This window comes from Brachyistius frenatus, unplaced genomic scaffold, assembly GCF_029030835.1.
Source record: "Brachyistius frenatus isolate BFR_SWC_R1_liver_20210118 unplaced genomic scaffold, ASM2903083v1 Contig_7, whole genome shotgun sequence".
Classification (NCBI taxonomy): domain Eukaryota; kingdom Metazoa; phylum Chordata; class Actinopteri; family Embiotocidae; genus Brachyistius; species Brachyistius frenatus.
The window spans coordinates 6,847,299-6,860,832 of NW_027210606.1; the positions used below are offsets into that span (position 1 = coordinate 6,847,299).

At 41.2% G+C, this 13,534-nt stretch overlaps 1 protein-coding gene across 4 annotated transcripts in view; it reads left to right on the top strand.

The window, feature by feature from the left end:
• The first annotated feature begins 1,296 nt into the window (after positions 1 to 1,296).
• The window catches only part of lrba (LPS-responsive vesicle trafficking, beach and anchor containing), a 190,191-nt gene continuing 177,953 nt past the window's right edge, over positions 1,297 to 13,534 (top strand). For all 4 annotated transcript variants that reach the window (XM_069689264.1, XM_069689263.1, XM_069689266.1 and 1 more), the window contains exon 1: positions 1,297 to 2,220. In XM_069689264.1, coding sequence (XP_069545365.1) covers positions 2,035 to 2,220 — 186 coding nt within the window. In that variant the 5' untranslated portion in view covers positions 1,297 to 2,034. The remainder of the gene's footprint in view (positions 2,221 to 13,534) is intronic.

Sequence of the window (13,534 nt, forward strand, 5' to 3'; positions counted from 1 at the left end):
CTTATAGTAATGAGGATTAAAGCAATACAATACTGTGAAGTCAATAATATACAATATGGAAATAATGTTTTCATCATAGCCAGCTATCCTAAAATACTCAACATAAAATACTATTTGCTTTTGGAAAACTGATGAGTTTTCCATTAAAAGATTCTATCTGCTTTTACAGGGGATCAGCCTAAAAAAGAGGAGATTTTACCTGAACTCTGGTGGGTTCAATTTCTTTTGTACAGTGGTGACAGATGTATTCAGGTCTTTTGCAACAGCATAAATAGTAATACCATGTACCTTATAATTTTATATCACAGTTTGCAAAGTTACCTGCAGCCGTAAGATAAATGCAGTGGAGTAAAGAGTGCAAAATTTTTCTCTGAATTGTGAAAAGTGTTGATATAATGTAGTATTAAATTAAAATATTGAGGTTTAGTCCAAGTATACCTAATTATTTATGTACAGTACTTGAGTAAACACACACTACTTTCCATCTCTGTTTTTAGATGCTGTCAGGATGATGCAACTTGCATAAGTCACAGTGGAAAAAGTGGGCTGTCAAACAGCCCTGTGTTTCTCAGCTGCTTTTTGTATGAAATTAAAATTGATACCACCAAAGTGCAATTTCAATTGATTCCTGCATTATCATATGACTCCATCTTACAGAATCCCTGTGCCTTTATTTTTGAGCATTTTCCTATAAATAACATTATTTCATCAAATCACTGAAAAAGTTCTTACACCTGAAGCCAGGTTTAAGAAAACTCTTTTCAAAAATGAAATAAACACACTATTTAGATAGTGTGTTGCCTAATATAGCCTATAAATACACACTCACAGAGCATAAGGAACACCTGTGAAATATATTATATATTTATGAAGCTTATATATTTTGTGCAGTTTTTTTTTGACATTGTCAGAGGGTGATAATTCTACTTTTGTCTATCATTTAGGGTCGCGGTGGGTGATGGTGGTCCACTGGACTGCATTATACTGTTCCTTATAATTGCCCCCCTTCATGCACGTTAGAGGGGCAGTGTAGTGGAGATTAAACGTTTTGTGTACTGCTTGGAGGGATCTTGGACCCAATAGGGTCCCACCAGCTCATGTCCCCCCTCCCCCAGGTTTAGTCATGGTCGCAGTAACTGAATTCACGCGGACGGGCTGTGGATTTTAACCGACTCCCTTGTGCGTCGTGCTTGAAGAAAGCCACCTGAGCGGCACACCTGCTACCGAGCCGAATAGACCCAGCTCCCTTACTGCGCATGCGTCACTCACTCCAGGGCTACACTGTCATGGCGGTGACGAGCTGAAGCTACCGGGGCAGATCAGGAAGCGAATGCAGCGCAGCTGGGTCAACGTTGTCATTTAACCAAGTGTGCGGAGTTTCCCGCGGAGCGCCGAGCGGACCCGCGTCCTTTGTCGACTTCCACCGGGACTGCTGGCGGACTTGCTCCCCCGCAGTTTGTGAGTTTTCGGTTGTGCCTGGCGCGACCTGTCAAGTGTCTGGACTCCGCGACAATAGCAACTTCCAACGCTGCGCGGAGACATTGAAGTCGCCGCGTCCTCGTTTGCCATTTGTCCGAGCGGAGGGGAAAGCAGGTAAAAGGGCGAGCTCCGCTTCACCTGCTTCCTCCCTGGTTTACCTGCGAGCACTTCTCCCTCGCGGGGTTTTTAACGGCATTAATCCATCCGTCTGCGATCAAGTTACGGACCAGGGGGGAGAGGGAGAGAGGAGAGAGGAGTACTTCACTGACGTTTCCAGCCCCGCAGCGCCCGACGCCAAACATTTCTCTGCGCTTTATTTTATTTTTGTTGTTGTTGTTGTCCGCTTCGGAGGCTGATTCTCGAAACAAATTCTTGGATGGGGAGGGAAAGGTTTTGCTTATATGCCCGTGGACTGTCACCAACTCAACTGAAGGGGAGATAGAGCCCTCTTCCTCCTCCTCCTCCTCCTCCTCCGACATCTGCTCCGGCTGTCACCGTCGGAGGTGAACAGGTGCCTCACCTGTGAACGCCACCTGTCCCGTCCCTTCCGTAGCCATGGCTAGCGAGGAGACGGCGGGCGCCGTGCTGCCGGGTGAGGGGAAGGACGGCCGACCGGGCGCCGTGGCACTCAACCCCGGAGTGCCCATAAGGGGGATCAGGATGAAATTCGCCGTGCTGGCTGGCCTGGTGGAAGTTGGGGAAGTTTCCAACCGAGACATTGTGGAGACGGTGTTCAACCTGGTAAGCTGATTACGAGAAGCTCAGAATAGGCCGTGGATAGACGGCACTGTCACGGTGTAGTACTGCCTGCCTGTCACGTCCAAACGTTTGGAAAAGTCTGACATCATCCACATTTGCATATAAACCCGTTGATGATCTCGCAGCGTTTCAAAAACATAGTTACTTCAGCACTAGTTGTATTTCTATTGACTTGACTTGACACATTTGAAACTGTAATGAGTCATGGCTAAATGACCTCTTTCTGCTCATCTTTATTGCCACTGTTGCCTTTTTTTTTTTTTTTTTTTTTTATAAAATTGTTTATTGTTTAGTAAATGTGCTACAGTGGTTGGGCTCCTCACAACAGTTTCAGTCGACCTTGTTTAAAGCTCACATGCTCTACAATTTCTCACTTGTTATTTGGTTTAATTTTATTACCTGCTACAGTTTTAAACCGTCTTTCTGTGCTCCCAATCACACCATGAGTAATTATTCGTGTTAGGGCGAAGGGAAAAAAAAAAAACAGTTGAGTGTGACATGATGTCAAATGTCAATCCTCAGCCTGCTGCAGCAGCACTTTGGTCGGGGCTTCTTGTGACACATCCAGGTCAGTCATAATTGGTGCCTTATCAGTCTGGTACCCGTTGGCCACCCTAAAGTACTTATCCAGCTTTGTCTGTCTGCAGCACTGATATCCCCTTCGCTGCCAGAGTTATGAAATGACTTTACAGCGCCTGCAAGAGAATGAATGAAACTACCGGTATAACGAGGGGAATTTAGCATGACGGAGAGCGTGTGGTGAGGTGAGGTAGGAGGAAGAGCGAGAGGGAGGAGAGGTGAAGGTGGAACCTGCAGAACTGCCTCGTCACTGTGGCAAAAACAATGGAGCCCTTTAGAAAAGGGATGGCTCGTGCTCTATGTCTGTAGTCATGTAGTTAAGTCCAACGCCAACCCCCACAGTGGAGGCAAACGATTTGTAGTACAGTCACTTCTCCTCGTGTCATGAAGCTGTAGCTCCACTAAACACAAAGCTATTACATCATCCAACCTGCGACCCACACTAGATCTACACGCAGTAAATTAATATATATATATAAAAAAAGACAAAATACAAATTGGTAATTAGTTTTTAAAATTTTTCTACTTGCATATATCATTATCACAAACAGATTTTTTATTTTTTATTTTTTATAGAACAAACAGCAAGCTAACAAGGGTTTTTATTCTTTACATAAATGTCTTCAACTGTCCAACCAATTTTTTTTTTTTAGTACACAAGTCAAAGAAAAGCAGCAATTGAGAAGTTGAAACCAGCAAATGTTTGTCATTTTGGCTTATTCATTATCAAACTGAATGCTGATTAATATTCTTTTTTAGGAAAGTCAGATTCGATGACTTTCGATGTTTCCACTCTTGCACTGACCGAGTTTCAGCGGGGAAACTCTTGTGAACGGCGTTGCAACCTCATCTCCAAGATGATGCTGAAGTGAGGTCAGGCACAGAGCCAACACTGTGAGCAGCTCATGTTCGTTAAAGTTGGTGTTTATCGCCGCTGGAGTTGTTTATATAGAGATGTCACTCGGTCTGTTTTATGTCCTTGTCTGCCAGATGGTTTGTTTGTCTGTTGCTAATATTAATTGGAGACATGTGATGGGAAGTAAAGAAAGCAGAGAATGTGAAAGACACAGCGCAGAGAGGGATTGTTTTCCGTGGCACAGTCTGTAAGCAGATATACTGTGTTTTCTTTGAACTGGAAGCCATACGGTGTGATATGACAGGATATCTGATTGCAGCTCTGCCTGCTTGGTCAGCATCATTTAGACATGACGTTATGCATTTAATTATGCTTTGCTTACCACACTCGCACTTTCTGCCATGCCCTCCACGAGGTCCGCTCACCGTCCCATTAGGTGATAACTTGATTTACCACGGTGGCCGCAGCCTTCTCTTTGGTAGTTTCTCTCTGGCGGCCTTCTCGCTGCCTCTGGTTAAATGCAACATGGTTTCCTCATGAGGATTATCTCTCTGTCACAAATCATCGCAGCACTGGTAGTGATGACTTGTGACACGTGGGCTGCAGTTATAAACACCAGGATTCACTTGTTTAAAAAAAAAAACATCAGCTCATGTGCTGGCTGTGTTTTTGCCTGGAGTCAGGAATTTGCTAAAGAGGGAAGAAGAGTGTATCTGATCTCGTCCAAGCAGCTGTGCCTCACATCACTGTGTGGGTTTTACACTTTTCTCCCTGTTCTGCTCGTCGCTAGCTGCATAAAATATAGTGAAAGTGAAAGTAGTAGATTAAACCAGACGAGTCCTTTCAGGCATCTTCTTATGTAAATAATTTATATACAGGCATCTTATAAAAAGTGTTGTTGATATTTCAACCGGTATCTCTCTATTTTTTTTAAATAAATAAAATTGTATTATGTCAGTGTGCAGGAGTATAAAAAAACCACAACCACACATTGGCTGTAGTTGCAGACTGCTGTTTAGAAAGAAATGTTGCCTTGTCACTGGCTCATCGGATTGTACCTGTTTAATCGGTCTATTTAGAGCAGGGTGAGGGCAATATTAGGAGGCATTTCACACCATGTTCATGTTTTTGTTTATTTATTTTCAATGAAATGCAAGAAGCAGCCCAGAAGAACCCCACTTTGTGGCTGAATTCAATAGACAACAGGTTTGGGCACAGCCTCCCTCAGTGTGTTTTTTTTGTCTTTGCTGTAGAGTAACTATGTGCAGAAAGGTAGATTTCTGTTTCAAGGGGATTATCTTTACAGCGGCTTTTCTTCGTTTATTATTAAAGCTTCTACAGGCCCCTGATAGTCCACCCACACAGCTGTTTTCACTTGCGTTGCCCGATTAAACCTTTAGCATAGCTCCACCCACCTCCAACCTGAATAGGGCCAGAGTAATTGAAAACACCTTTGCAGTTTTATTGGTATTAACTTATTGTCAGGAAAACATTTAATTCCAACAATATTTGATAAAACTTCAACATATTTGGCTGCACAGACGTGTTCGTTAAAAGATTTTATAAACTCATCTCTTTACCTTTTAAAACAAGCACTATATGTTATCCCTAATTCAACGACTAATAGAAATGTAAAAGGGCTACCGCCAATTCATCTAAGAATCAGTGCCCCGCTTCATATTAACAAACAACCCAAACCATCTTGGTTTGATCAATAGCTCCCTGTCCACAAAATCCCCAAAACTGATTACACAGTATTCTTCTTACGCCGCACAAGGTGAACGGTGAATAAAGTTTAACTTTTTGCTGGAGACCTATTTCATGGCTTCCTGTTTTACTTTTAAGTCCAATGGTGACCAGTGTTTTAGCCCAGCGCCAACTCTTGAGAAAAATATCTAGGTCTCTCGGGCTTGAGTAAATGTTTGACTTTCTTCAGTAGTTATAGCTCACTCCATTTTTTTTTGAAGGCAGGTAGCATACAGTGTGTTTGTCTGATACCCTTAAGTGGCTGCCTGCAGTTTTACAGAAAGCAGCATTGTTTTTTTCGTTGGCCCGGCTAACTGGAACTTTGTGCTGAAAGCTACAAAGAGCTGCAGGTTGGCGTGTTAATTCTCCGCTGGGTTGTCTGCAGCAAACATTTTACCGACTGACGTATCTGTCTACTAATTGTTGGTCGACACTGAGGCAGGTTAGCCAGCCAAAAGTCAGCAGGCAATACAGAAAGTACGTGTACAAGTACAACGTATGTAATGAGACGTGATTACCTTTTCCCATAAATGAGGACGCAGTTTATTGTCTTGTTTCAGGACACCTCCGGGGGCATAGCCACTGTTAAAACATGAATGTTCGCCACAGAAACCGAGGCACATTAAGGTCCTTATGATAGTCTTGTAACTATGGAGTGATAATATGAGTGGCACGCCGCGGCCTCACACAGAGTGGGGTAGAGATTCTTCTAGCACGGGAAACCACTGGCGCTAATGTAGCGCTGTGTGAAGCAGAGCTAGGCCGAGTCAGGCTCGTGGCTCCTCTGTTAGCTGACACAGGAGATGAGTGAGTTTGTGATGTGGAATGTAACTTTGGCTTTACCTGAATGCAAGGTCGTAGCGCTGGTTGGTGGCATCGGGGACAGCTGCGTAGCCTAAAGCTATCTGTACACAGGGTTGTTGTCAGTCGAGTGTTGCGTTGTATTTCCTTTTACAAATCTGAAGTATTACAAAAAAGGTCATCTTTGTTTTATTGTATGGAGAAAGAGCGGCCGCAATTGATGCAATGTGATGTGTATATTTGATAAGGTTTTATTAAGTATAGGGTATGTTTTATTTATGGTTCCAAAAAAATTCAATATGTGCTCCAGTGCCTCACAAAGCAAAGAGTTTCTGCTCTATTACAGGATGATGTGGAAAACTGTAGTTTTAATAATAGGATTTATACATAAAAATAATTGCCAAACATTATTTTGTTAGAGAATGATTCATATTTTCAAAAAGCTAGATGTCTGTTTTTGGATAAAACTACTTTCTCTTGAGCCAATGAGTAAATACATTGTACTTCAACTACCTGGTGACATACAGTTTATTAAATCTATATTGGGCAGCAGCTATACTTTAAAGGTCCTCTCATGTTTCAGGCTTTTAAATATTTCATGTTTTGTGTTTGGTTTCCTCTGTAAGGGGCAACTGGAGGAAAAAAATGGACACCAAGTTTTGTTCCAATTTTCAGGCTATCTGTGTTTCTATTTGTGTCAAATAAGCAAGTCATTTGGATGCAGTTTGTTCAGTGTTATTTTAAGGTGTCTTTCTTCGTCTTTGTGTGTCTGAACATGTGTGGCATCTTTTTGACGGTGTATTGTTGCCCACTTTATCATCTGCTGTACTGATGTTGACACAGAGGATCCTCCTTTGAGATAGACTGTCATAAGTGAAACTAATTGTTCTAAACTGCGTCTTCTCTGTGTTTCTTTAAATAGTCTGTTTGGTACCTTTCTCGCTCATCGCTGCAGGGAAGAATCAGGAAAAGAGCTTTGGAATTTTAAATGCATCATGCTTTAATATTGTGAAATTGATTTAGCTTTATCTGTGCTATCAGCAGATGGAGGCTTGTTTTGCCTTTACCAACTAGAAGCCAGGATGGTTGCAAAGAGGTAAATCCTGAGGCATCAGACACAGTTCCAGTTAGTTTTACCATTTTTGAATACCTTAAGGTCTTAAAAAAAAACTATAATTTTTTCACTGAGGACTATGATTTCTTGTTTTTTTAAAAACAAATTTTTGTATATGTAGCAATTAAATAAGTTGTTAATCAAATCAGTGATCACAGCAATAACATTTGAGTTAGGACAGGCAGCTCTTTTTCACTCTGTGCCAATGTGAATATGCTGTACACAGGAATGCAACAAATACACAATCTCTCCCTTGAATTGCACACAATATAGCACAAGTGCCAGAAGAGTGAAGGCGAGCCTTGTTCTCTCTCCAGGCATGTGTTGCCCTCAGGCAGTAACAAAGAGCCCTCTAATCTGACACATGAATGAAATCCTATCTGCTTCTCCCTGCTATCTGTCACATCAGCCCAATTCCACAGTCACACCTTTTTCCTCGTCCTCCACTGTAGCTGACAACCGTTTCAAGCACCACAGGGTGGTTGTCTAAACAAGCATGACCAGAGTCTGTTTATTGTCCCGAGTGCGTGATCCGTTTTATTTTTAACATCAGATTTAGTGCTCGTTTGGTCTGTAAGAGCAGAAGGCATCTTTTGTGGCCATTTGCATCATTTTGCCTGCGACACCTTTTTGACAGCAGTGAAATCAACACGGTGAGCTTGAGGGTGAACACACGGGTTTGGCGAGCCTGCGGGCGCTTTAAGTGTAACTGGTTTGGGATGTGGGTCTTCCGATTGCCTATACAGTGTGTCATTAGCCCTCAAGCAGATCAGATAATGCACCCACCGTGCCTCATTGTCTGCTGTGTGTGGATACACGGCCAGATGCCTCAGGATTTAACGAAGTTTGAAAGAGATGTATGTCTGCTAAGAAGCTGTAATAATCCAAATCTAGAGATACTAGTATTTTGGTGCTTTTATGTGAAATATCTCTAGGAGAGTGTTTAATGTGACTGTTGCTAGCGCTGTTGGGAGCAGGATGTATCGTAGTGTGTTTGTACTTGCATCTGTCTTCAGACTGAGTGGTTGTGAAAACTTGTTCCATATGCTAATTAGTGCTTAACTACCTCGGGAGTTTTTTGTTTTTTGGACAGCTCAGTTGTTGTAGGATTGAGATTATTCTGAGCTAGCTGTCGGAGAATAGTGGCACGCTGCACAGAATCAATTAGCTTCATTGTTTATACACGCTTTAGACCAGTGAGCACAATTCAAATGATCAATTTGCTAGAATGTCGTGAACTTATTTGTTGACTAATTGGTTTGTTTGCACAATTAGTAAATATGTGACTAGAATAAACTTTCCACCAGACCATGATGCATTTGATAAGAACAGTTTTAGTGTAGAAAGCATACAGCAGACCAAATCACATCTGTTGTTTACTTGAAAGTCGGTTTTAAAGCTGTTGGAGTGAATCCCAATATTCTCAGGAGACGAGCCTTTTTGTTGTTGTTAGCTTGGTATCCCTTCGCTGTAGGTTTTAGACAAAGCGATAAATCGATAGTCCTCTGGTTAGTTTTGCCCCTTTTCCAGTAGCAGAAACCATTCTCTATTAAAAATTTAAGTTTGCTTTTGAACGTGGTCATGTGCTGAGTGTTTAATGAAAGATTAATTAGTGACAAATCATTTCTCTGTCTGCAATTTGCCGAAGTGCCTCTGCCTTTTTTTTAGGAAACGGGGTCATTGTGTAGTCCACTACTTGGCTCACATCTCCCTTCTTATTGTTTCTTCTATAAACAGTGCCAGCTCACAAAGGCATTTTTTTCTAATGCTACTGGTTATGGTGGAGGAAGCTGGAGACAGGAAGTGTTAGTGGAGACTCAAAGACCAAGAAGTTGATGATTAAACTGTGCCACAGTCTCTTTACACAATCTTTTATCTTTGAATTATTTATATGCAAACTAATACTGTACTGTTCAGGAATTTCAAGGAACATTTTCAAGTAAAAATACTATTCAGAAATCATGAACTATTTGACTATTACCTGACTATTCCCCCAAGTTAAATTAAGATTATGTCAATGACCATTGGGAATTTATGATCTTCCCAGAATAATCTATTTTAGGGACTCTAGATTCTCACTTCTCATTTGCACTCATTATGCTGCTGCTTATAGTAGCTTTGTTTTGTATCAACATGTGACCCGTGTGTCCTGAGAATCAGAATCGGACATTGTTTGGAGATGCCGTTTTACACGGCAGCACACAACAGGAGATTGTCCATGTCAGTCATGTTCTAATCAGCTGGAAATTCTATGTTGAGAAATGGTTTGGCGCCAGGGTAGAGGGTCCCCGAGGTTGGACATGATGCAAAAAGAACTGCGGAAATTGCAGTATTCATAATTTGGTCTTAAACAAAAGAGTCTCATGCCATTCTTAAAATGTTTCTTACTATTTTGGTGTTCCTCAAGTCAGATATTTTTGTTGGCATCTTTCAGTATGACCCCTCTTCTTCACCCTTGAATGTTTATATTGTTTCGGTTTCGTGCCGGTCACATGATCATCAACATTGTGTCATCAACACGTCTATTCGCTCGCTGTGAATTTTCCACTCTGTTAATGCACAACTAATCTGGACATCTGTGTTGTTACTAATAGCTCCTCTGGGTAATGTCTAGCTAGGCTGAGGGTTTCGTTATATATTTTGTCCGTAGTTCATCCAGACCTGCAATTTGTGCTAAATATTTCAGTATAAGAACTCTGTAAATTTTCCAGTATTACTTCAGATATTTTTGTTGTAAGTTGCTCCTCAGTTCTTCCTTGCAGAAGATGACCAAACCCTTGATATTTTGCTTTTGCCATTACTGCACAGCACAGAACCGCAACTGGCTTATGTAAATTCCTCTTTGACCTTGGCCATGAAGGTCACTGTGATTGTTGAAATAATGACGTTATATAGTCAGTGGATATGAGATGCTACCTCCTGGGATAATCAACCAAAAACACACAAGTACTTTAAATTCCCAACGCCCAATACCTTACTACAGCCTTGAAGTGTTTGCATGGTGGTTAAATCGGCATGTTGGAACATTATAGCAGAGCTTCTGGCTGAACGGAAAGCAATATATAAACCTCCTGGCCAGCCATCTTCTTTTCACAGCAGGGGCTGTAATGATATGCAAATACTGCTCGCCTGCTAGCCAAGTTTCAGTGCTACATACTGAGAAAGGGTGTGAATGTTAAAACATAATATGAAATTCAACTCCTTTGTAAATGAAATACTCTGAAAACTTTGACTGTTGCCTCACTTTACTCCCCGTGGTGAAGATTTGTTGGAGGGGTGGGGGGTTTTGGGGGGGGGGGAAGAAACAATAGAGTTGTTAAATGAGATCACTTCGTATTAACAGGGTTTATGCAGACTGCCTAAATGCCAGCATGTTCACCCTCTCTAGTGTTTGATAGCCCTGTCCTCTTCTCTTTTCCTACTATTAGGGTGATTAATTAGTTCACATAAAGCTGATGATTCACCATCTGCAGAGATAACATGAAGATGCACCTTTTTGGAGGTCTCTCTGTGATAGGTTTGGGGATATTTGACTCTCATGGTGCACGGTGCAGCATGGACTGAAAAGTGGGGCTTTTTTTCTAGACTTTTCTAGATTACTTTGCTCAAATGAATTTAATTTTGTTGCATGTAATGCAGTATTGCTATGACAACCAGCTACTCTGATGGGTGTACTATCTGAAATGGAAAACAAAATCCAGAAAAGTATACGAGACCAAAAGTGAGTTGAGTAGTACTATGTGGTGGAAAAGCAGCGCATGATTCCTGACTTCTTTCTGTGTTTAGTCAATTATGTGCAGTCGTTTTGCAGACGCGTGGAGCAGACGAGTAAATAACCCACTATGCTCTCGACACTCTTGTCATTTATAAGTGTAAGAGCACTTATCTTGACACCATGGTGATGTGTATATCATTTTTTTTTTTTTTATCCCTGCTTTGTTAACGACTGCTTCAGCAGCAGGCTGGCCTTTGCTATGTTCCTCCGTATTAATATTGGAAAAGATTGCATGATTCTACCTCTCTTAACATAAGGTAATGTAAGGGATTTGGTCATTTAGTTGGTCATAATATTATGACCGAGCGTATTACTTGGCTAATGCATGTGTGATAAAACTGGCATGTTGATTGATTGGTTTTATGTGCCAACCTACAATGTGTATAATCTAATCGAAAACCAGATGAAGCTACAGTCCAGGTGCTTGTGCAAACTGGAAATTCGGATGTGTTGCTGTGCAAACTTGTACGAGTCTGAATGGCAAAGATAGAAGAGGGTTTATTGATTGACGGCTTAGATTAGGTGTTGACAGATAAAAGTCTGTGGGCCAAATTTGGCCCTCTGCTAAACGTATTTGGCCCCAATGCGATTGGAAATCTTTCTCGGCGTGCTCCATTAAAAGTCTCGGGCATGTTTCAGACATGTAATGTAAATATAAAGCCGAGCAAACTATTGCTGTCCCTGACTATGCACTATATCATTTGGCTAATGTGTCTCCTTCCTCACTCGCGTACTCACATTTAGGCTCCTCTTGGCGAGGAAGCGAGGCACGGATGGAGCAGCAGTATTTACTAAACTGGACATTCTCAGTCCTCCTGCATTACTATAAAGAGAAGGCAACTACACAGAATCTCAACTGTCAAATATGTAAAACTAATTAAAAGTGAGTAAAAGTTAAAATTTGTTTTTAAGAATGCTCCTCATTAGAATGAAAATTTTGACAAGAAGAAGAAAAGAGCCTTTGAATGTGAAGAAAAAACTAAAACACAGCCATAAAGAGTGTTTGAATGAATCATTTATAAGTCTGATTTTACACAAAAATTGTCTTTATTTTATTAATAAGCATTAACTTCAGAGCCACTGCTGGTACTGCCTGCTTCCATGGGTGTTTTTGCCTTCAGTGCTCATTTAATGTTTGTACAATAAAGCTGTTTCCTCAACAGTCTGGTTACTCATTTTACTGTTCAATCAGGTCAGCTGACCAATCAGTAAAAACATTACATAGAAGGATGGTGGTGTTAAAACCACAGACACATTAACTCAAAACTCCCCCAGTAGTCTCCTCTCCTCCTAGATGACGGCAGAGAGAGAGAGAGAGACTGTGTGCGGTCACGGTGGAGTGAGGACGGGAGGAAGCTTAAGTTGGTGGATGGAAGTGTAATTTTGGTTAAGAAAACTGCATCTCTTTTAACACCAACACAAATTCAATGTTAATATTTTTTGTATCCCAAATACAAATGACGACAGAGTTGTATTTTCTGACAGTGTTTCTATTACAAACATGAGACGCTGAGAAACTATGTCGACTTTATTATCGACCTTTTTTCGCCTGGTTTTAGGGGAAGACAGGATTTTTATTGGGAGATAACATGCTGACTCTGATTGCGGCAAGACTGAACTGTAGACCTAATACACTGAGCAAACATAGTATCTGATCTCGGTTATTCACATAGCCGGCTTCACAGAGCAGCAGTTGCAGTAGCGCCAGAGTTTTATCACCAAATAAATACAGATGATATCCCAAATGGACGTGGGTAACATCGCCTGTATCTTCACTGCACTGAGCGAACTGGCCTTTGGCCGAACCTGACTGCAGAGCCCGATGGTTCCTCTGCTCCGACCTGCTTTCACCCTCTCTGCATCAGCAGCTCACATCTGTTGCCAGAGGGGAATTCAGGCTGCACATGAGATGCAGCTCATAAATATAAGCTGCAGAATTAAATGTAACATAGTGTTTACTGTGCTGACATTTTCCGGTTCTCTCTCGGCAGCTTGAATTTTTACATTCAGACTTCATGTAATATCTTTTTTTTTTGTCTGTCCGAGAGAAGTTGGGTAGTTGTATTCTCAATTTTTAAATAGTGTGTGAAGTGGGCCGGGATATATTGCTGTAATGTCAGCCACATACTCATGAATGAGCATCGCAGTGAAATAAAATGTAATGTTATGTCTTTGTGATAACCTAAAGGAAACCGTTAGCATTACAATGACAACAAAGTATTGAAAACTCCCCTTTAGTCCATAACATAGAAATTCACCTTTTTATATTTAACACAAAATATTTTTTCTTTTTATACAGTTGTCAAAAGTATTGTGTACTAGCTAGTATTTAAACTGTAATTTCATATTAATTTACTGTATATAGAATTAAGTAGTGTGAGGTGTCCTTATTGGCCCCCTTTTGAAAACAGTTTGGGATTCTGGA